We start from the raw sequence: 25,912 nt of genomic DNA on the forward strand, positions 1-25,912 counted from the left end.
ATATATATATATATATATATATATATATATATATATATATATATATATAAAGAAATTGAACATTAGCACATGAATATTAACATTATCTTAACGTGATTATCTTAAATAAGCAGAAAATAAATTGTTATTAAAATTGTTATATTTTATTATTTTCTGCTTATTTAAGATAATGTTAATATTAACTTTAAATTCAATTGCTAATATTCAACTCAAAATTCAATTTAAAATATTCCATTCAATAAAGATTTGTTTATAGCTCATTCAATTCTGTATTGTTTTACTCTTTGACCGAGAGATGGAGCAAACTTATTTTAAAAGGAGGGAGGTTTGTAGTGGGAGCAGTGGGGTGTCAAGTGTGAATGTGTGGCAAATGGTTTACATGGCTCACGGGTCAGGTAGGAGGGCCCCTTAGCACAATTTTGCTTAGGGCCCCAGGGAGGTCAGGATCGGCACTGATGCAGACGCACCTGAACACAGAATGCTGTTACAATTGAGAAAGAAAACTGGTTGTGTTACAGTATTTTGGATCCGTGCATTCGTCTTAAAGGTGGGGTCTCCGATTTTTGAAAGCCAATGTCGACATTTGAAATCACCAAAACAAACACGCCCCTAACCCAAATGGGTCCCACCCCTGTACTGATAGCTCCGCCCACACATACATACGTAACCCAGGCAACTAATGGAAAGAAATGTGTCTTTATCATAGCTGAAGGGAAGAACAATACAATTGCAGATAAACAAACAAGCAAAAATGACACACAAGTATAATCATGTAAAGGACAAAGGCATATATTAGTTCTGTGTAACAAAGCAAAACCAACGTTACTCACCTATCGAGAAGGAAAAAAGCGCCTCTGCGTCTTAAGTAAAGTTGAGTTTCCCGAGTCAATAACTCCTGACCTAAACACTGTTACTACACAAAACAAAACGGTTGTAGCTGCGTCTCTACATTACTACGATAGAAAAGAGGTGTTATTTGTGTAGTAACAGCGTTTATCTCAGGAGTTATTGACTCAGGAAACTCCAATCTGTGAATATGTGACCAACTTCCTGCTCCTTCAGTTCTCTCCAGCGCTGGAAAGCTGATCCTATATTAACACGTCCTACTTCTTACCTTATCGTAAGCCTTTCTTCTCTTTCTTTCTTTGTTTTTATCCTCCATTTCAATGTTTAAAACGCTTTCTGCTAATGTCACACATGCGCACTGAACACTCTCTCCGCCCATATTGACAAGACACGCCCCTTTCTGCTCATTGGCTACACGTTTGTTTTGAATTTTGTGAATTTTGTTTTGATTTGTTTATTATACGGCCCGACTCAGTTTTCTGAAGCGTTTCTCAAAAATCGGAGACCCTGCCTTTAATTCGGACGGGAGAAGAGATAAAAGCCCGCCCACACTGACAATTGATTGGTTGACTTACCGAAACAGGCCAATCAGGATGCTCTTTGTCTTACATGCACTTAATGACGCACACACGCACACTAGCACACAGAAATTACATTTCACAAGTGAGAATGTGTTTTATGATACTGAATGTTAGGAAATTATAGTTCTTGTTCCGTTGGATTGTTTCAGTCCTTGGTTAACGACCACAGCTAATCCATGCTAGTTACCCATTAGTTTTTGACAGTTAGGAAAACAGACACTGTTTGACTTAAGTAAAGTTGGCCTCATATTCACAGATTCAAGTTTCCGTCAGCAAAATGCAAAACCCGAAAAGCGAATACTATAAAAACAGTTAATGACTTCACTGTAATACACTGTACTGTCACCAAACTCATTACAAATTAAAAATTGACCCATGCTTTTTTGCTTAAAGGTGAAGACCCAGCTTCATGTATGTTTTGTAAGATTCCCTTATCTGTCAAACATATTTTATTAGATTGTCCTGGACTTAACACAAGCAGAATGCTCTTTTATCAAGTTACTTCACTTAAGGACATATTTAATGACATTATATCTGAAAAGGGTTTGGATTTTTTTTTATCTTATGTTAATAAAAAAATGTATAATATGACTTGCTGTTTATATTTGTTTTGTATCATATTTAATAAACCAATACAATTTAAATGTTTGAATGAACATGTATAGTCACACCATTGTAGCAGTGTTACATGCAGTAGGCTATAAGGTAAGTAGTGATTGTTCATTTGAAGTTTACTCAAGTGGAAGAATGTAAGTAATAAACTTACACCTACTAGCACTATGCATTATATTGTGAAAAAGTAGATTATCTTAATATCAAAAACCTTAAATTTTCTCTGGACTTAATGATAAATACATGTCTGACCTTTGGAACGACCAAAAAAACTAGAAAATTGCATTCATGACGATTTATGGTGATTTTATTTCTTTGCCTACATTGACGCCAATGCATTAAGAGGAGGGGGTCCCCCGTACCAAGATGGCGGCTAAGTTGACGCATTCGTTCCAATGTACTGCCGTAACCAAGGCGACATCTAGTGTGTATATCTATGCAAGGCTCGGAGCGCAGTCTCTGTCGCGCATGCGCGCTCTTGCTCGCTCGCTCTAGATTCCGGGAGATTTGAACTAATTTGCGGGCATCAGGGAGCCGCTATCAATATGCGCGAGACTCCCGGAACATCCGGGACACTTGGGATGTCTGGAAATGTGACAATATATATTATAGACCATATAAAAAAATCTAATGCTGTAAATAAATCTAATTCAAAGTCATATGAAAAAAGTCAAACGAATAATAATTCAGCATAAAATCTCTAAATGTATTTATTTATTATAGAAGTAATGTATTTTTGTTCATTAAACATTTCTGTGCTGTTGTTTCTAATTTACAGAAAGATAATTATAGGTAATAAATAGTGTATGATGAGACATGAATTTGGACATAAAAAACAATATTATTCATCACTCTTTTAAACTGGTCTGTTTTCTATTATACTGCATTTCCTGGTAATGTAATAGTGAATTTGTGCAATAAATAAATGTACAATCAAAATGGGTCTTGCAGACTTTTTATTACTGATCACATGATAATGTCACCAACATAATGTAGGATTTCAGCTTCAAAGCTAGAATTCAAAAATACTTTATTATTTACTCTAGACATTACTTTATGACAACTTTCATGGGATGTCCTAATTTTGTCAAATGACTGTATAATATATGCAATTTATTCACCTTAATCATTTATATATTATAGACACCATCAGTAAGAATTTTCCCGAATCCTCTGCTCAGGCCATCCTTAAAAATATTCTTGTTTGCCGCAACCCGACCGACCCTGTCAATTTAGGACCGACTCAATTTTTATTATTTTTTTTTTTTTGCTTTAAGTCCGACCGACTTGCCGGTTGTAAATTTGCGTTAAGACCGACCTTTTTTTTTACTCTTCAAACAACTAATACAAAAGCAATAACATAATATTAACGGGTTCGTTCAACATAATACATCTAAAATAAGCATCAAAATAAGGTTTGCAATGATGCGCCCGAAGGCACGGGTTGAAGACCCAGTCAGTGACGTCACGATATGCTAATTTGTTTAAAGTCATACCTACGTAATCACCATCAACAAAATTGAACCTTTTTTTTTTTACATTGAAACTTGGAATAAAAATATAGACCTACCTACCGACCTTTTTTTTTTTTTTTACTGTTACTGCAAACTAAAATATTTTTAAGGAAGGCCTCACTGGGAGCTTTTTTTGGTGTCACGTGACACGTCGACCTAGTAATGGCATTTGTTTGTGTTTAAGTCTTGGAATGTTTTTAAATCAGAAGTGTCGCGGTGGTGAAGCTCGCAAGACGTAGATTACCGACTGCAGTATTTCTACACCGCTATTTTACTTGTTCTCCGCCTCCATTTGTGGATTTTCATCCCTACACCGACTCTACACCGGCAGCGATGATGAACTTCGGAGGAGACGCGACGCAGCACCAGGATGTGGATCCCGAGCCCGGATGGAGTGGACTGTACGACCCCTGGAACGGTAACTTACTGACTTTTCTCTTTTTTTTCACTTAAGTATCAAGTGTTTAAAGCGCTTTTATATATCACTAAACAGGCGGAAACGCAATCAGGAATCTGGTTTTATGTGGTTTTGAGAAACGCGACCTGTTCGGCTAATCGTTATTAGGCTAATCGATTTACATACACGATCGTTATGCTAAAGTTAGCGGACATAAAGTTACAACACTACAGTCAATAATGACAGTATCAACGCCAACAGACTCGATTACAAGTGTCTCTAAATGTATTAAATTATCATTTTAACTTGTTCTTAAAGTTTACTTGGAGTTTATTAAAGTCAAGGCGATTAGGAATGTTAGCGAAGATTAGCTAGACGGCTAGTTAGCATAGCTAATTATTTTTGTGTTGTCAGTTTTGCGTTACAGAAATTGATTCATAAACAGTATAACAACAGTCTAAAACGTTAAACCATTTGGCAAAACGTTTTAATAAATGTTCACTGTATGATAACTAAGCCTATGGTTTTTAAAAACACAAGCTGGTGGTGAAAATTGAAACCAATATTTATTCTCGTACCGAATTGTCTTTGACAAGTAAAGTTGGCCGCATATTCACAGATTGGAGTTTCCCGAGTCAATAACTCCTGAGCTAAACGCTCTTATTACACAAATAACACCTCTTTTCTATCTTAGTAATGTAGAGAAACAGCTACAGCCCAATTTTCCTCTGCGGTGGACAAAATACACAAGTCTCTATGTGCAGACGACTAAGAGACAGATTCCAAGGGACCGTCTGCAAAATGCAAAACCCGTAAAGCGAATACTAAAAAACAGTCAATAACTTCACTGTAATACACTTTACTGTCACCAAATTCAGCTCACACATCACTGATGTCCTGATAGTAATATTACAACACTTATTTTGCGAATCCTTGCTTTTTGATTATTTTTATTGTTTGCATTATGAACAATATACAACAATAAAAAAACCTGATTTACACATTGAAGTTTACATCACAGTGAAATGTATATTGTTGTATATTGTTCATCTGTCTCTTAGTCGTCTGCACATAGAGACTTGTGTATTTTGTCCACCGCAGAGGAAAACTGATTTTGGGGAAAATTGGGTTGTAGCTGTTTCTCTACATTACTACGATTAAAAAAAGAGGTGTTATTTGTGTAATAAGATCGTTTAGCTCAGGAGTTATTGACTCGGGAAACTCGAATCTGTCTTTGTACATATTTATGTATATCTCACAAGAAGAAATAAAAAAGGATGAATTTCCTTAATTGTTTATGTTTTGAAGATATTTCTAAGAGCGATTTTTCAGTGTCATTTGTTGTGAAAGCTGAGTTTGAAAGGTGCTGTTAGGAAAGGCAGCGAGCTGAGCAAAGCTCAATCAGTACAAATAAATAGAGCTCGTGTGGCAATGTACAGTGCAGATTAACCAAAAGTATAAAGTTGCTGTTTAAATTCTGGACAGCGAGGCTTTGTTTATCACTATAGTGTATAATAAATGCTTTTTGTGTAAAGCCGGTTTAGAGGGAGATTTTCTCGCTGTACAAAACAGACACTGTGCTATTAAACTAAAGGTTTCTGATTCCTTTTATCAGATGGTATTAGATGTGTCGCATTGATTGTTCATCTCTTTTGACACAGGGAGACGGAGGGAGACGGCAGAAACTTTCCCGGAGGACGAGCTCTACTACAGCAGAGAGATCAGCGATTACGAGGACAATGACGACAGGCCCGGGCGACCAAATGAAGCGCGTGATGGTGGTGAGCATGAGGTGTCAAGCCCATCCCCTATCCCCTGCCAATCCCCACCTATGAGGGGTCTATCCCCTATATGGGGCCCATCACCTTTGAGGAGCCCATCCCCTCTATGGGTCCCATTTCCTGTAAGAAGTCCATCTCCTTTGAGGAGTCCACCCACTTCACAGAGTCCACGCCACTCTACAGTTCCTCTTCCCCGACCTCACTATCACGTTAACACCGAAGACATAGTGCCTGGTCAGCCTTATGCCCATGTCATCATGGTTCTTCCAGTTCCACAGCAGGGCAGGAGGAGGAGGGACGAAGAGGACTTCAATCAGGAAGCTCCTCCTAGTAGTAGGCGGCGTGTGGATCCTGATGGGGAGGTGGAATTTATCAGTAGGCCCGTCCAAATCTCTGTTAGGATGATTTCGGCTTTAATGAGAGAGATGTAAATTTAGTACATACAGTAAGCCTTCACCTCATATCCATCACCTAATGTTCTTCACTAGAGGTATAATATCTGTAGTTAGTATATTTTATTGTTGTAGATATGTAAATATGTATATATTATTTTATATTATTAGGATTTTAAGATTGTTGTAAATGTAGTGCACCCCTAACTCCCTGAACCACCACTAACCCCCCTCTCAGCGTTTTCTAAACCCCCTCTAACCATCATCCACACCACTAATGTACAGTTTGTCAATGCGTTTATACCACAGCACTTTGCCAATGATAGTATTACTCTGTGAGTAATTATTCTGGAATAATAAATATTAACAATAAAATTAACCTTCATTAAATTACAGCTGGAACTGCCCATGCTACTAAAATAATACTAATAAAATAGTCTTGAAATAATTAAAAATAAAGCACAACTTATTCTAATTACATTTGAGCATTCGTTTTGGTATAAATGTATTAATATCTGTACTAAATTTACAGTTTATAAATAGCTTTTTAAATAATCAATAAGCTTTTATATTATAATTTTTATTTTTATTTAATATATAATTATAATATATAATTAATTATAAATAATATTTAAGCTTTTTAAATAATCAATAAATTAACAATTTTTCTTCAATACTCATGTCTCAAGTGTCTCTTATGTTCACCTCATCTTCTTCACGAGGTATAATATATGTAGTACGTTTCTTGTATTGTTGTAGATATATAAATATGTATATATTATTTTATATTTTTAGGATTTTAAGATTAGAATCATAAGTTTCAATTAATTTTAAGATGAATATCATACAGTTTAATATATATTTTTAGGATTTTAAGAAGAAAATGTAATTTTATAAACATCTGTACAAATTTTACAGTTTATAAATAGCTTTTTAAATAATCAATAAATTATATTTCTTTGTTCAACACTCATGTCTCAAGTGTCTCTTTCTTGTAAAACATCATAAGCATTTCTCATCGGTTTCTCCTATAATTACACTGTAGAAATTGTCCATCAGCTGAAACCTCAGTGTTCAGAAGTAATTACACTTTTTTCCTCTAACAAGCAAATACATTTCTGCCAGCAGTCTGAACCTGTTAAATCTGTAATAATCTGGTGTTGTACAGACACCAAACTGATAACAAGTGCAATTTTACTATTACATGTGAAGTTAATTCTCACAAGTGTTTACAGCATGTTGGTCAAATAATTAATTTACAGATGAGACCTTGGAGCTAACGCACCATGAGGAAGTCATTTCTACGGTCTTCTATGTTTCATGCTAAGTTCTATATCAGCTCTGAATATAGAAGAAATGCTATCAGATGGATGCTGTGGTCAGACAGATGAAGGGTTTTATGTATAAGGTATATACCAGGTTTAATAATTAACCACAACTCTTTTTGCATGGTGCTCCATTTATGGTAATATTTTCATGTAAAAACAGTAATTTACAAAAGTCAACAACAAACCATACATAACCTTACCTTACATAGACAAATTCATAGCAAACTGCTTTTACCTTTATAGTTACTGTTAAATATGTGATACTGTTGTATATGTGACATTACTGTACATTAAACATCATATTTTTAATTAAATTAAAATAATAATATAAATAAATAAATAATAGTGTTTTTATTGTTCCACCACAGCATTACTTGGTCAGAAAATGCTCACTCATTCACTTACATACTGAAAACTGCCCACAAGATGGAGACCAAAACAGGCAGTACAAGGCTGCTTCTCCCCACAAACGAGGGCAAGTAAGCAGTAAGTATTAGTATGTATTATGCATTCAAATAGATTGAGGGGATATGCAAATATTTTTATCTCAAGACATTTGTCTCAAGTCAACCTTCACATTAACACTCCGAGGTCAAAGTTGTCACAGTATAGTATAATATAGTATAGTATAGTGTAGTGTAGTATTGTGTAGTGAAGTATAGTATAGTGTAGTATAATATAGTGTAGTGTAGTATAATACAGTATAGTATAGTGCAGTATAGTGTAGTATAATATAGTATAGTGTAGTGTAGTATAATATAGTATAGTGTAGTGTAGTATAGTATAGTATGGTGTTACACGTTTGTCTCAAGCCTAACTCTCAATTAACCCTCCAGGCTCAAAAATGATGTAGTATGGCATACCCTGGTATAGTACAGTATAGTATAGCAGAATGTAGTATGGTATGACATGCCTTACTATAATATAGTGTAGTGGAGTATAGTATTAGTAGCCTATAGTTTTTCAGAGGAACAGTTTAATGCTGTTTCTTCACACTCCACCCTCATTACTGCTGCATGTATTCTCTGGTTCTAATATCATACACAAAAGAAGCACTTAATCTGCTTTAATCTACTCCAGAAGACAACACAGACGTCTCTCTCTCTCTCTCTCTCTCTCTCTCTCTCTCTCTCTCTCCCTCTCTCTCTCTTTCCCACGTGCTCCAGCAGCATCACTGCTCACAGTCGCACTCTGTCTCTCCAAAGCGCACAGTTTCCTCTTTACGCGGTATTTGGACCCCCCGTTGATCTTTAGAGGTAATTATACCTTTGCCATCTTTTTTTTTTTATTTGATTGGACAGAACAGATCGATTATGCTACAATTATTTCATTAAATTACGAAATTACGATTTTTTTTTACCATCACATAAAGTATCAGAAAGAATTGCGCATGCTCATTTTTCTTGGCACAAATAGGAGGATTTCTTTTAAAATGCGCTCATAGGTTTCCTTTTCTTACCAAAAACAAGATATCATGTTTTTACTGTCATTATTAAAATTATATCTTTTCTTACCATTTGAATATTTAAAACATTTAAATGGTTTGTGTTTTTCTCCCCTGTAGTACTGTAAAATTCAGTTTAGATAGATAGATAGATAGACAACACTTCAAAATGACCAACATATGTAGCATCTTTAATGAATATGTCATAAATATTTAAAATTCAAATCAAATTAAAATTTCATCGGTCACCTACAGTACACTGACATACATAGAACCACATATAATGAAATGCGCCTTTTTTTACTGTTTGAATAGAATAGAATAAAATAAAAACAGAATAAGAATAGGATTACATTATAGTATAGGAGTAAAGATATATTATGACTGACATGATGTGAATTTGACTATAATATGAATATACTGACTATTATGAATAAAGGTTAGATGGGTGCAGTTATGTGGAGTCATGTGGAGCTTTCATACCCTCTGAACAACATTGGGATCCTCTTAGTTGCAATATCCCTCCCTCACCTTTATTCTTGGCATATTGTAACACTGCCAGATGTTGTACATAGACATCCTCATATCAGGTCTGGTCTCCTAAAGGGTGCCAGCTTTTTGTTTTTTTGTTTGGTTTCCTTTTCTTCATCATTCTACACGTACGTTTCTTTTTTTGCCAATACATTCCGAAACATCTTCCTGTTTTTCCATGACAAAAGTATGTATGTTGCACTCAGGTGTGTTCTATTATTAGTTTTCATGTAGCTATTGATATGACGTATACAGCATTCCATCAGTCTGTTTTATGGGTCTTTAACAGAAAATAACAGCTGAGTATTAGTAGCGAATAATCATAGGGCTTAATACTCAATCCCTAGAAAATCTGAAAAGACAACTGTGCAAAATCGAACCTGCTTTCATCTAGCTGTAATTGTGAAGACTGTCATTTTCATTTCCTTTTAGCTTGTAATCCTTCAGTAGTTTTTTTTTTTAATTTAGTTGAGCCAACTGTGGGGGGCACGGTGGCTTAGTGGTTAGCACGTTCGCCTCACACCTCCAGGGTCGGGGTTCGATTCCCGCCTCCACCTTGTGTGTGTGTGGAGTTTGCATGTTCTCCCTGTGCCTCGGGGGTTTCCTCCGGGTACTCCGGTTTCCTCCCCCGGTCCAAAGACATGCATGGTAGGTTGATTGGCATCTCTGGAAAATTGTAGTGTGTGATTGCGTGAGTGAATGAGTGTGTGTGTGTGTGTGTGCGCCCTGCAATGCGTTGGCACTCCGACCAGGGTGTATCCTGCCTTGATGCCCAATGATGCCTGAGATAGGCACAGGCTCCCCGTGACCCGAGGTAGTTCGGATAAGTGGTAGAAAATGAATGAATGAATGAATGAACCAACTGTACAATGCTTACGAGACTGCTGTATTCTGTTGCTGCATTGTGACACAGTGTAAATAAAAGATAACATAAGAGGCATTTATTTTGTATTATAGGTTTGTCTGGTTACGGAAATTTGTCTGTTCAACCTTTCAACACATTGCTGTTTATTTGGGGGTGGAGCAGAATAGCATTAATGATAAAGTCAATACAGTGTGTATGGTTGTATGTAAATGGTTGTCAATTGTTTTATGGAGAAAACTGACATGGCAAGAATTATAGGGTGTTACACTAATTATTTAAAGTAGGCGCACTTACCGTCTGTAAAACGGCATCACAGTTGATGTTCATTCTGAAGAATGATCTGTGATCTATTTTCGTTCGTATCTGTTAAGTCTTGAAGCATTGCGAGCGTGTTGTGGAAAGAAAAACTTCTTAGAGACTTGAGGTCATGTAGACTTTTTATTAAGAAAAAAGTTAATAAAATAAATCTATTAACACATATTGATACATCTTCAGAGCTTATATATATATATATATATTGTATGAGTAAAAAAAATTTTAATGGTTATTAATTGATTGATTAAAATATTCTATAAATGTACCTGCTCTGGGCTTCAGGATCTGGTTCAGCTAGTTGTTAAGGTAAATTTGGAGGACTGAGTAACTCAATCCAGATGAGGACAGTAGGTGTGGTGAAGTCTGTCAGCACATCTGTTGTCCTGAATGACAGGGCATGAGTGGACCCAAGGCTCCTGTTTCCACTCTTTTTTTAAACCTACAAAGACTGCTCTCCATAGGCCAAATGTTCAGCCGTTGCTCATGGTGCAAAGACTGATGGTTGCCTTGAGGAAACAACTGACCTATTAATTTAGGCTGCTTGACTTACATTTCCTTTTTTGTTTCTGGACTGACTGCTATGTTAAATAGATAAGGAATAGATATTACATAAGTGCCTGGAAAAAAAACTTAGACCAGACAGACAGTACTTTAATATGATGCTATGTCTAACAAGCTTTTGCTGTTGTTGCTAGAGATAGATTGATGTAGTGTTACTGACTGTGCTGTAAACTCGAGGAGATCTCCCTATGACTGACAGGTCAAATGAACACCTCAGATATTTTATCTCTATGTAATGCCTGGTCCAGTAACCAGTGTTAATCACGCTCATAAAATATGCAGGACAGAATGTCACGGTGTGCGATTTCATGCTCTTTATTTAAATGGCCTGCTATTTAGTACAGTATAATTCTGTTTCGTCATATCATATTATAAAAATCAGGTTTAATAAGGAATAGCAAAAACCTTAGGTTTGTACATCTAAGATAAAAAAAAATGCTTGTTCACCATATTTACTACTAGACAGCAAAGTTGACAAATTTTTTTTTTTGCTATTTAATGCAACTGTTTATTGAGTAATAAAATCTATTAGTGTGCCTTATGTTTGACCTTTTCCTAATGTTAAGACAGTAAAATAATAAATAACATTCATTCATTTTCTACCGCTTATCCGAACTACCTCAAACTATCTCAGGCGTCATCGGGCATCAAGGCAGGATACACCCTGGACAGAGTGCCAATCCATCGCAGGGCACACACACACACTCTCATTCACTCACGCAATCACACACTACGGACAATTTTCCAGAGATACCAATCAACCTACCATGCATGTCTTTGGACTGGGGGAGGAAACCGGAGTACCCGGAGGAAACCCGCGAGGCACGGGGAGAACATGCAAACTCCACACACACAAGGCGGAGGTGGGAATCGAACCCCCAATCCTGGAGGTGTGAGGCAAACGTGCTAACCACTAAGCCACCGTGCCCCCTAATAAATAACAATGTTTATAAAATAACTGCTGGAAAACGAAATTATTGGCTAATAATCTATGCTACCTAGTTCATGTCCTAACGTTTTTAAATGAGAGTCTGATGTTTGAATTTAGCAAGATACCTTAGCTAAAGATTAAGATTCGCTAGCTGGTTAGTGTGTTACCTATTGAGCTTCTTTTGAGGCGCTGACGTACCTAATGAGTAGAAAAGGAGTATCTAGAAAACATACTGAAGGATATTCTAGATACAATGGTATTATCAACCTGCCACCTGTAAATGACCAAGAGAGCTCACAGAACCGTCATTTAAATGTAATAACGATTACAAATCTTTATAAAAGGTGCAATAACAGCTACACGATGAAAGTGTGCCTTTTATTTATGTATTTCAGTAATGTAGCTGAGCCACTGTGTTGGCTACTGTAGATATATTTTATTGAAGTTCTCCTGTTATACAACTTATTAGCATTTTTCTTCTGTTAAATATCTGTCCATTTTGCTGCAGATTTTTATGTAAACTTGTCAAGATTAACAACTGAAGCATGTTAAATATGATGATATTGTTTATAGATTTGTATGAGTGTATGTGCATATAACTTGTCTTAAAGAGACAGCTATTTTTTACACTTAATAGATGGCTTTAAAGCTGTTTCATGAACATGACAGTAAAATTTTGTCCCCATGTGATCTAAATAACTGAGATTTTTTGCAGTCTGTTACTGATTTTGAGTTACCTCCAAGACATGAGTTGCTTATATACAATATGCCCTAGAAAGCTTTAATGGCTTTAAACTAATGAGCTACTCATTCATTCATTCATTCATTCATTCATTCATTCATCTTCTACCGCTTATCCGAACTACCTCGGGTCACGGGGAGCCTGTGCCTATCTCAGGCGTCATCGGGCATCAAGGCAGGATACACCCTGGACGGAGTGCCAACCCATCACAGGGCACACACACACTCTCATTCACTCACACAATCACACACTAGGGACAATTTTCCAGAGATGCCAATCAACCTACCATGCATGTCTTTGGACCGGGAGGAAACCGGAGTATCCAGAGGAAACCCCCGAGGCACGGGGAGAACATGCAAACTCCACACACACACCACGCCACCGTGCCCCCCTTACTAATGAGCTACTTTATTTCAAAATTTCAAGGTGATCAGTTTCCTGATGGTGTTGTCTGATAAATTGACAACGATTCCAGTTTACACTTCGCAGATACTGAGGACAAATTCTACTGTAGAATTGATTTTATTGATAATTTGTATTCATTTCATAAGTCTGCCTTCTGAATATAACTGAAGTGAAGTAAATGGTGTATGAACTACTAGTTCATATCCATTACTAATTCCAACTTATGAATAGTAATTGATGTTCCTTTCCATTTATACTTTCCCAGGTGAGAAGAATTGAGTAACACTTCCACTATAGACATCGATGAACTCCAGTGGTCACACCATCATCAGCTCCATCTTCTCCTCTTATGCTCGAACCCAAAACCTTTCTTTCTCCAGAGAGCCATGGAAGAGCATCAGGGGCGTCCCATTCGTCTCCTGTGTCGCGCACAACATTTTGATTGGTCTGGCAGCGGCGACACTGTTGTAACCAAAATGCGCACTCCAAACGGAGACACTCTGATATGCCTGAACTCTGAGCGCAGCCAAGAAGAAGCTCCAGTAGCCATGCCGGACGCACCAGAAGACAGCCCGTGCTGCTCTCCTGTTTCAGAGGAACAGAAACCCATGGTGAATAATGAATCAGGCGTACTAGACGGAAACACAAAAGAATTAACTGAGCCCGGGGAAGACAGGGAGCCGTGCTCCTGCCCCTCTCCATCGCTTTCTAGCAGCCCCGCTACCCCTTACTTCAAGCGCAAACCCTACCGTACCAAGACTAGCATGCAGGGTGATGTCTACAATTTCCTAGAGAGACCAACAGGCCTGAAATGCTTCCTCTATCACTTCCTGGTGTGAGTAAATTTGCTTTTCGCTGCTCTGTTACGTTAGGAAGATTGTATAAATCATATAAATCTATTGATTTTAAAATCGGTTGACTTTTCACAGTCTGCCATTTGATTGATTTGAATTAAACGGATTGTATTGGCCTCTGAAGCTGTGAGGGTTTTCCTGAAGAATGATGTTGTAAACGTCTGCTTTATAATGTAGCGTATTTTATAATTGTAACTTTCAACCTGTAAATATGAAACCGTGTCCGAATGCATCTTAGTAATTCATTTTCTGATTGGAAATCAAATTAGTAATCTTAGTATCTTGCAAATAGCAATTCACCACCAATTTTCTTATTTGCCTTGGACCTCTGTGGATGGGGGTTTGTTTCTTGCCCTGTGCTTTCAGGGATTGCCTCCATGTCCAAAGAAATGTAACTGTAGTTTGACTGGTGTGTATGGGTTTTAGCTTATGTGTGTGTGTGCATGTGTGTGCATCTGCAATGGGTTGGCACTTTGTCCAGGGTGTCTCTCACCTTGTGCCTGGTTTCCCCTTGGATAGGCTCCAGATTTCCATCTACCCTACTTACAATAAGTAGTAAAGTTCATTTTAATTTGATTACAGCTATGAATACAGAATTTGCATTGCTTCTTCTTCACGTTATGTCCACAGATTAGAGGTCACAGATACTCAGGACCAGTGCATTCTATGCATAGTATGCGATTTAGTTCTGTCTTCTTGTGTGTCAAGCTGTGTATATTTCTACACACTCCTGACAATGTAAGCTATAACAGGGAACCCTGCTAGTTATACCTTAGTGTGTGCAAGGTAATTGAGATGTTCACAAGGTCATTAAATTAACTTCCCCTTCCCAAAGACTCTCTCGCACTCACAACGACACCTAATGTCATGATCCATAATGTGCAAATTATTGTGCATCCTTCGTCGATAGAGTTCTACTTTATCTTCCTAATCTTTAATGCAGCATATCCTGTGTCATACTGTCATGAGGAACCTACCCCCATTAGGGTGTCTGACTGAATCCAGGCCACTGTGAGGGGACATGTGAACCCCGTAGAACCCCGTAGTAGCATCCAAGAAACTGAATTGCCTCTAAGTAATGCCCAGGAAAAAAAATGGCATTTATCAATAGATAAAAAAGATAAATCAAGATAAAAGTGTTTTCATGTAAATTGAAATTGGTGATATAAAAGATGTTTCCATTGGCTGAGAATGTTCTATGGCATAAACAATCATGGTGAAGGTGAAGGTGAAGGTGAACGCGCCTCTTAAAGTTCTTTAGGACTTAAAGATTATTTAAAAAATCTTGAATGGAAAAATATACAATAGAGCAATAGAAAAGACCTTCAACATCCCTGTCTGTACAACCGGAGTCAATATTCAAAATTTATATTTGTCACTTAAATGTTTCTATACACTCCGGGTACTCCGGTTTCCTCCCCCGGTCCAAAGACATGCATGGTAGGTTGATTGGCATCTCTGGAAAATTGTCCGTAGTGTGTGATTGCGTGAGTGAATGAGTGTGTGTGTGCCCTGCGATGGGTTGGCACTCCGTCCAGAGTGAATCCTGCCTTGATGCCCGATGACGCCTGAGATAGGCACAGGATCCCCGTGACCTGAGGTAGTTCGGATAAGCGGTAGAAGATTGAATGAATGAATGAATGTTTCTATACAGTACACAACTTGCAGTGAAATGATAATGATGGGAAGATTTCACAACAGTCTCTGAGACTGATTATAAGTTTAACAGTTACACAAAGAACCACAAGCAATGAACTGCACCACAATCTGATCCATTTCTATATGATTCGGTCGTCACGGTCTGAATGGAGAGAATGCGTGTCTGAACGTGGCGCGGATTGATGACGTAAATCCCAGGACATATTTTCTTGAGTGTGTCCGAATTTTTGACTGTCATACAGTCTGACACGATGACAACTACGTTCCTACAGTGTGACATGGGGATCATGTTTGTTCACTCTGACAAGCAACCAGCAAGGATTATGAAAAATACCCCAGCGTGAGCCCGGCTTAAGTCTATACGGGGACCCTCAGAACCTAGGAATGGGCAAAAGATTAAGATGAAGCAAAAAAATCAAATTACTTCTTATCAGATCTTATTTAAATAGCTTTGCAAAAATGTAGTAAGTACTTCGGTCACCAATTCCTGTGTATTAGTTCATAGTATCAAAATACATGATGTGAGTAAATCTGAAAGTGGAAGAATATCAAATAAAACAGGAAACTCTCAGAATACTTATTTCCCCTCAGTAGAAGTGTATATGCTACATAAACCATAGACATTGAGTACAGAAGCTGTGATGATTACCACATATGCATTATAGTGCATTATAGCACAGTGGAATTCTTTCCCAAATGAGTAGGTTGGGGTCAGAGCACAGGGGCAAGGATTTAACCATCTTAAATCTTTAAGCTTTGCTTAATAGCCCAACAGTGGCAGCTTGGCAGTGCTAGGGCTTTAACCGCAACCTTTCAATCAACACCCCAGAGCCTTAACCACTTGAGCCACCACTGCCCCGATAACAATTACACAGCCAAACTAACCAGAGTGCATGATCACAAGCTCAATTACAGCATGCTGCTTTCCTGAAACATGGTAGGAATTTGGAAAAGGTTTGTTCTGCTCCTCACTTGTAGGATCCTGGGAATACCTGAAATATCCAGTAGGTGGTGATATCACTCTGTGTCACTCACGCAGTCTGTAATAAGAACATTGAACAGCAGAACAGTGATGCATAATTATTCAATAAATAGATTTTTAAGTTTTTATTATCAGTGCTTCAGTTAATATTGGATGTTTAGAGGTTAACTAGGTGAAGTAGATCGCCACAAAATCCACCTGCCGGCTTTATGGGCAATTATGTAACCTGGAAATTAAAAAAAAAGCAATATTATTAACATAATACTAATCATGAGATCCTTTTATGAATAGCCTTTATTGTTGAACAGATGTTTTCTGTAGCCTCGTGTCTTACACAGATGTAGATTTACCTTCTGAGAAAAATATTTGGCTGTCGTTCATGATTTTTAGCATAGTAACAGTAATAAAGGGGTTCAGGGTGTTATCTTAAACTGGGAAAGATGATGCATGAACTGTGCTCTGCATGAGCTCACAGACACATTCACACTTACATTTACAGTATTTGGTAGACGCCTACGGGGCACGGTGGCTTAGTGGTTAGCACGTTCGATTCACACCTCCAGGGTTGGGGGTTCGATTCCCGCCTCCGCCTTGTGTGTGTGGAGTTTGCATGTTCTCCCCGTGCCTCGGGGGTTTCCTACGGGTACTCCGGTTTCCTCCCACGGTCCAAAGACATGCATGGTAGGTTGATTGGCATCTCTGGAAAATTGTCCGTAGTGTGTGATTGCGTGAGTGAATGAGAGCGTGTGTGTGTCCTGCGATGGGTTGGCACTCCGTCCAGGGTGTATCCTGCCTTGATGCCTGATGACGCCTGAGATAGGCACAGGCTCCCCGTGACCCGAGGTAGTTCGGATAAGCGGTAGAAAATGAATGAATGGTAGACGCCTGTTAGGAGCTTGGACAGTTCCTTGCCAGACCAGTAGAGGGGGGCTGGTAGGTGTTTCCTCACGACCCACCTTACTGTGCTACGCCCTTTCCTGTCCTTTGTTCCCGCTATCTCACCTGTAACCTGTTTATCTTGATTTGTTGCCTTATATATGCCTGTTTGGTTCTTTTTTCCGTGAGTCATTATTGTTACCGTTTATGTTGTTGCCGCGTGCGAGCTGTAAGACGTCACCATGTCCAGGTTATGTTTTCTTTGCTACCTAGGGTTTCAATGTCATGATCATGTTTTCGATCCCCGCCAATGGCAGCGTCGTCCAGAGCGACTTACATTCATTTCATTTATTGAACCGAGCTGTTGCGGTTTAAGGGCTTTGCTCAAGTGCCAAGCAGCGGCAGCTTGGCAGCGCTAGGATTTTCAACTCGCGACCTTCCGAACCTTCATCTGCTACAGACACTCGTTATCAGCTATTGTCACTGTCAGAGCATGGCCTATTTTGCTTCATTGGGATTCAAACTCGCAATTTCCCTGTGATGGTAGAATGCATCTCTACCGTCTCTATCAAGTGTGATGTGTTTAAATCTGTCATGTCATATTAAATTAATTCACCATGATCATTTATTCATCTTCAGGGTTTGCAATGGATTCAGGAATCATTCTAGAGCAGGAATTGAACATGTGCCTTATAATATTGTGTTTGACTACATTATATCCCACTATTATTCTACACTAAACAGTCAGTTGGTTTAAGCATCTGGTTTTAGGCATTGAACAGTTGGAATCTTTCAAGTTAAACACTGTTAATATGGAACACTAGTTAAAGCATTTCACTACCAGATAGTTGCTTTTGCCTTTTTTTTTCTTTGCCGGGATCATGTTCTGACCTACGTCTTTCGAGTACGTACGTTCCTCTGTATCCCAATGTTCATCATACAGAGAAATGAACACTCTTTAGAAAAATGTCATTCCATACACAGTTTATATTATACATATATTTTTAGATAGTCTTTATGAATGCAGAAAGCTGTCAATTAAAGCTGTGTTAATGTTCCTTATGTACTGTATGGCGACATTTGGGACACCCTGTAGTGTGGATCAGGAAATAACAACTATGTGAGAAGTAATATATTATAATGGGTGACAAATGTTAAGGTTTAATGGATGGTAAAGAAGACATGATTGAGCATGACATGGACGTTGGCGTGTGTGATATGGGTGTCTGATAAGCTCTTGTCTTTTGTAACTTAAGCACCACTTTGGCAGCACGTTGAGTAGAACCTGATATCAGCCTTTTACAAAATGAAACTCCTTTAATTGACAACCTGCAGTGTTTCTTTAACTAACCTACTTACATGTCGATGATTATCAAATCCAAGCCCTTGTTCTTTGCTCTCGCTCTGGTTGCCAGGTCTAAAGTGTCTCCATAAAGACCTCGGTGCATCAGCTGGAACAGTATAATGACCTGTCTGTTTATTTGGACAGCCAGTGAATATGCGCTATTGTGTCTAATGAGTGAAGGCACAAGACATTATTACTCTGTTTACAGTGAGAGCACTTTTACACAGTCAACTGAAGATCACTAGCAGAGATAAATTCTTTCTACCTTTCATTCTTTCATTCTTTCCATTATTCATTCATTCTTCTCATTCTTTTTGTATAACAGCGTGTTTGTAGAACGTTATTAAAAAAAGAGGCTTCACTTCCACTCATTCCACTTATATTAGAGTCATTTGCTGATGATGACTTTTTTTATTATTAATGCAAGACAACTTAGTTCCTGTTATCACTTACATTATAGCAGCTATTGACATTCGCACATCGTTCCTAGATTAAAGGTGGGGTCTTCGTTGATGGAAAGCCAATGTTGACATTTGAAATCACCAAAACAAACACACCCCTAACCCAAATGGGTCCCACCCCTGTTTTGATAGCTCCGCCCCACACATACACCAGACAAGTATAACCCAGACAAGTATTATGGCGGAACCTGCTGGGGTGGCTGACCGAGGGGGTATTTTTCTTAATAAATGAACTCAATGAGTAATACTAAGGTAATACAGATGTGTTTTTGTAGTACTGTGTGTTGTACCGTGAAAAGTTTAGCTCCGTTTCACGCGGAAGATGTTCAGTTCGCTCCAGCGCTGGAAAGCTGATCCTATATTAACACGGGTCCTACTGTACTTCTTACCTTATCGTAAGACTTTCTTCGCTTTCTTTCTTTGTTTTTATCCTCCATGTCAATGTTAAAACTGCTTTCTGCTAATGTCACACATGCGCACTGAACACTCTCTCCGCCCATATTGACAAGACACGCCCCTTTCTGCTCATTGGCTACACGTTAGTTTTGTTTTTGTTTTGTTTGGCGGCCCAACGCAGTTTTCTGAAGCTTTTCTTAAACAACGGAGACCCCACCTTTAAGTTTGTGTGACAAAAGCCGTGCTTTTTTATGTTTTAAGGAGTTTTTAGGTTTCTCTGTATCTATGATGGCGAGGCATCTGTTTGTCACATAAACTTAATTTCGAAGAAGAAGATGAATGAATGAATGATTGAATGAATGAAAATATTAAAACGTAAAGCTGTCTGCTAAATGCCGTAAACACAACACACACCCCCACAGACAAGCGATTAAGGCTCTGGGTTGCTGATTGGATGATTACGGTTTAAGCCGCAGCACTGCCAAGCTGCAGCTGTTGGGCCCTTGAGCAAGGCCCTTAACCCTCTCTGCTCCAGTGGTGCTGTATCATGTCTGACCCTGTACTCTGACCCCAAACTCCAAATAGATATGTGAAGAAAGAATTTCACTGTGCTGTAATGTATATGCGACAAAATAAAGGTTTCTTCATCTTAATTAGAGAATATCCTCGGATTTTGGATTTAAATTGTAGGGCAATTGACTTGGGCGGCTTCATCTGGGGGGTTGAATATCCCTGAACAGTGACATGCCTTTAAGATGTTCCATATAATCAATACTAGCAAATCTCCATCTGGCTTCCTGGTGGAATATAAATAATCTAGGAACCTAAAGCACAGATTAACAGACATAAATTTGGGGAATGTCTTATTTTATTCCCAAAAAAACAACAAACCTATTATTTACTTAGATATATGCAAAAAAAAAGCAAGAAAGAGAGAAAGACAGGATATTTTGATTGCCTCTGTGTTTGTGTTTGTGTGTGTGTGTGTGTGTGTGTGTGTGTGTGAGTGAGAGAGAATAATCCCTGATATGGTATCACTACCATCTGGAGAGGAAATCCTTAATATGGCTTTAGTGAGGCTTTGCTTATTAGTAAGAGTAACAGGAAATCTATACACGTCTCATACCCAGACTTTGTTTGTTTGTGGCGGATGGGTGTAAAAATGCACAAGAATAATAGATATGTGGAAAAACTGTTCTCATTCATTCATTCATTAATTTTCTACCGCTTATCCGAAAGCGTGTGTGCCTCTGATCTCAGGCGTCATCGGGCATCAAGGCAGGATCATTCTTGGAGCATTCTTGGAGCATTAACCCCGCTGTGAGGTTCACTGAAGTACCCTGGACAGAGTGCCAACCCATCACAGGGCGCACATACACACACTCTCATTCACTCACGCAACCACACACTACGGACAATTTTCCAGAGATGCCAATCAACCTACCATGCATGTCTTTGGACCGGGGGAGGAAACCGGAGTACCCGGAGGAAACCCCCGAGGCACGGGGAGAACATGCAAACACACACAAGGGGGAGGCGGGAATCGAACCCCCAACCCTGGAGGTGTGAGGTGAACGTGCTAACCACTAAGCCACCGTGCCCCCTAACTGTACTCATTTAATTCTTCAATGGATTCTTCTGTGGACAGTTTTTGAATCAGTTTGATGTGTCTAATTGCTTCCAGGCTTTTTCACTCTTATAAATGTCCACATTCTTTACTGTATTTTTTTTTTTTTTTTATCAGATTTCTTTCTTTTCCAGCAAACAAATCTGCCCCGAGTCAGTATGACAAGCTGGTGGCAAATTTGTGGAAAGAGGTCTGGAAGCGTTCACCTTATCTAAACATTCCAGGTCCAAAGTCCATCAAAGTCCATGTATCCCATACCTGCTGTCTGACTGGCATTGCACCTGAGCCTCACACTTCATCTCACAGCTTCTACATAACGGTTTGCCGGGTCACCAGGTGCTCAGCTGTTTACGCCATTATCACGCTTGGCTCCAGTAGCACTTCCAAGTAACCCTAATCCTGGCAGCGTTCATTTAGACTTTTTTTTCTAACTTTAAGTATGGAGTCTTTACTATGGCTTTTAGTCTGACCGCTGACCTCAGGCATCGCCCTTCTTGGAGAATTAACCCCGCTGTGAGGTTCACTGAAGTACACAATCCCTTTGAAGATCTTGATCCAAGAAAGGGCAAGGCTTAGAAACATCACAGAAATTCTTCTGGAACAAACATAGGTTAACAATGAGTCTTGTGAGCATTCAAGTGACGGCTTGATTGTTTATCAGCTGACACCAAGAGCGGGCTGTGAATTGTAGGAAACGTAGTTCACTGGTTCCGGTGTCACTGATCTGACATTCAATATAATTTTGTCAGGTTCTTTTTTTCAATCAAATAACTAATATTTTAATAGCAAGAAAAAACTCATACACATTGCTTGCATTTAGATTGCGTATCGTGGTGACATCCATATAAATCAAAAAGCTGGCCAGGTTTTATTAGATGTTGGATGTATAGTTAATATACACATCAGTGCAGCTGTCTGTATCCAGTATCACGGATAAATTGGTTCCTAAACAGCAAAAAAGTCATTAACCAGCAACGAAACATAAAATATCAACATATACATTTTGTCTATTGAATAAAAGTGATTTAAAGGAGGTTCGCACAATGAAATACATTTCTCCAGGTTATCATAAGGGTTTCTTTTAAACTCTTTTAATACTTATAATATCAGTTTTACTGTTTTTAGTCCTGCAGGTCCAGATTTTGTCTAATGACCCATATGTAGTGTCTCTTACTGCAATTCCTCATGACATATATCTTTATTAAACACTGCGGCATCTTGGACAGCGTAAACAAGTTAAACAAGTGACTATAATTCTAACTATAACTAATACTATATTATCTAACTAGCAAATTAATCCGAAATTTATTTATCATACGTATATAATTTGAGACTATTATTCAGTGATTCCTCTGATTTTTACACCAATTTTAAATAAATGAATTATGTAATTAATGTAAATATGTTCACTGGGTTCAATTTTCTATAAATTGATGTGAGTGTGATACATGGTCTGTATTTTATGTGTTGCTTTGAATAGAATAGAACGGGGGCATAGAAGCCTTTATTATCGCCACATATACATTACAGCACAGTGGAATTCTTTTCTTCACATACCCCAACTGAGGAGGTTGGGGTCAGAGTGCAGGGGCAGATATGATACAGCACCCCTGGAGCAGGGAGGGTTGAGGGCCTTGCTTAAGGGCCCAACAGTGGCAGAGTGGCTGTGCTGGGCCTTGAACCCCCGATCCTCCAATCAACAACCCAGAGCCTTAACTAGTTGAGCATTTGTGTTTATGTTTGGCTTTAAGGCTATTGTATTTTTGAGTGCAAGGTTATTTGTGTGTGTGTGTGTGTGTGTGCATGTGTGTGTGTGCGTGCATGTGTGTGCGTGCATGTGTGTGATGCGAAATGTTTTTCAAAACCAGATTTCGAGATGTTTGTAATTCATTTAAATTCTCTTGCATGAAACAAATAAATTGAAATAAAATGTACTATTTACTAACAAAAAACAGGCTAGTTAAGTAAAGAAAAAAAATGTTGCTTGTTGCTCAGTTAAATTAGTAAAAAAAATAAACAACAACAAAAGTACAAAAAATTGTAAAAAAAAATAAAAAAATAAAGTAAAAATAAATAAAATAAATAATGATAATAATAATAATAAATTGAAAAGAAATGATTTTTTTGGAGTAAATATCACTGAAATATTATATATAAAAAATATATTTTATGTTTCTTTCTTCTGTTTCAGGTTCCTCATGGTCCTCATATGCCTGATCTTCAGTGTGCTCTCCACTATTGAGCAGTATGCAGAATTTGCCACTGGGACATTGTTCTGGATGGTAAGTTATTAAATATGATTCAGTATAAACTAGGGTTGCAAAATTCCGGGAATTTTCAAGGCTGGAAACTTTCCATGGGAATTAACTGGGAATATATGGGAATTAACGGGAATATATGGAAATAAACTGGGAATTTTAAGAAAATGCAGAGTTGCCTTTAACAAGGAACTTAAATGTAGTTAAAAAAAATCTTGCAGCATAATTGTGTTTAAAACAACAAGATTTAATGCAATTTAAGTTGAATTTGTCGGTCACTTGCACACAGCACACTGCTTACTGGAGGGCCATTGAGGCCAAACCCCCTGCATGTACTCGCATTCTTCTATAACATGCACAGTAACACTTTATTTTAGGGTCATTTAACTAGTTGCTTATTAACATGAATATTAATAGAATATTGGCTATTTATTAGTACTTATTAAACACATATTAATGCCTTATTCTGCATTACCTTATGCTACCTTCTTAATTGTACCCAATACCTAAACTTAATAACTACCTTACTAACTCTTAATAAGCAGTAAATTAGGATTGTTACACATACACAGATAATTTGATGACCCTCCCTCACACACTCACTCCCCCTGAAATAAAAAAAAAACCCTCCATATATCCATTTTCCAGGCCTTGACTACCACAGAAGCAGAGACGTACTGTAATAAGCTTGAGAAAAAATGCTTCATTTTACATTTTGATTGAGAATTTGTTTAGAAGGGCAAGGTGTGGGGGATGCTTTCATTTTACAGCAATTATAGGGAAATATGTTTATTGCAATTATTGTTTATTACAAGCATAATAATGTTTATTATGCATGTGTTAATGAAAGAATCAATTAAAGTTCTACTTACAATTAAATCAGTCAAGAGATCATTTTTAAAATTTGTATTACCTTGCATGCATGTCTGCTTAGGACCAAAACAAAATGTTTGTATTTGTATATGATATAGTTTATATACATTTCCCTATATTTCCAAATAATTCCCATAAATTCCTGTAAATTCCCATAAATTCCCGTAAATTTCCATAAATTCCCGTAAAGTTTCCAATTTGGAATATTCCCAAAATTCCCCAGATTAAGTTCCCGTGGAAATTTACCGGAAATTTACTGGAAACTTTCAGCTCCTTTAGAACCCTAGTATAAACACATTACTGTACATGGTTCCTTTTAAAAAGCTAAACATGACATAGGTTTGTATTCTGCAGTACCATAAACATCCGCTTGGTGGGGGTCGTACATTTTATTAAGCAAACCCAGAAAGCAGTCTTGCTGTTTTTCTTGGTTTGTAAGTTTATTATCCTGCTTTTTATTAGTGCAATGCAAAACGTATGTTTAACTACTGAAAGGAAAAATTGCATGTCTCGTTAGAGTGCTTTTCTCCTCAATACACATAAATCTGTGCATCGTCATGTGCAACATCTTGATAAAATAAATATCTAAAAAGTAACGTGTAAAAAAAAAATTCTTTGTCATCTTTATGTGATAAATAAATAAGTCTTAAAAAGCAGAAGCACACGAATGATGCTTAGGACAAGTGGAAAATAGTAGAAGCTTGGACTGAGCACCACTGACCATGACATGTGTTCAATAAACTAATTAATAATAATAATAATAATAGAAGGAGGAAAAGGATAACATTTGGTACCCATTCATGAATAAACATTCACATCTAGAACCCTAGAATTTTCTCTTATTGACTGACACAAGAAGTGTTGAAACCACATACGTTGCTAGATAAAAATAAAGCCCATGCAACACGGATCAGTCACATATCTCCGTGTCCTGTTTAACATCGGGCCTCATTTATCATGCTGAACACGTACTAATTCATTCAAACAAAAAAATACTTCAGAATAATTTTTATCCTCCTGGGTTTGTTATAAATTATGCATAAGGAAGCTTACAGATGTGAAGAGCCGTCGACGGCTTCACATTGTATAACTGGGATGAGTTATTGCAGTTATTTAATTCATACTGTGATATAGGCTTAGTGCACATCCTTCCAACACGTCATATTAATGCCAAGAAACAAAGCAAATCCATTAGTTAGGACCCTTGTAAGGCTTTTGCATTAGGGGGAACGAAACCCTAAAAGGAGACAGAGATCGTGTGTGTCTTTGGTAGCTGATACACTGCAATGGCTGAGCTGAATTATTGGAAAATAGATGTTTTTGTAGTCGTTATGAA

At 37.8% G+C, this 25,912-nt stretch overlaps 1 protein-coding gene across 1 annotated transcript in view; it reads left to right on the plus strand.

Moving 5' to 3' along the window:
- The first annotated feature begins 3,886 nt into the window (after positions 1–3,886).
- kcnq1.2 (potassium voltage-gated channel, KQT-like subfamily, member 1.2) overlaps positions 3,887–25,912 on the plus strand; it is a 140,359-nt gene continuing 118,333 nt past the window's right edge. The window contains exons 1-4 of the mRNA XM_060886275.1: positions 3,887–3,971; positions 5,612–6,093; positions 13,626–14,080; positions 23,637–23,727. Of these exons, the coding sequence (XP_060742258.1) occupies positions 3,887–3,971; positions 5,612–6,093; positions 13,626–14,080; positions 23,637–23,727 (1,113 nt within the window). The remainder of the gene's footprint in view (positions 3,972–5,611; positions 6,094–13,625; positions 14,081–23,636; positions 23,728–25,912) is intronic.

This window comes from Tachysurus vachellii, chromosome 14, assembly GCF_030014155.1.
Source record: "Tachysurus vachellii isolate PV-2020 chromosome 14, HZAU_Pvac_v1, whole genome shotgun sequence".
In the NCBI taxonomy this organism is placed as follows: Eukaryota; Metazoa; Chordata; class Actinopteri; order Siluriformes; family Bagridae; genus Tachysurus; species Tachysurus vachellii.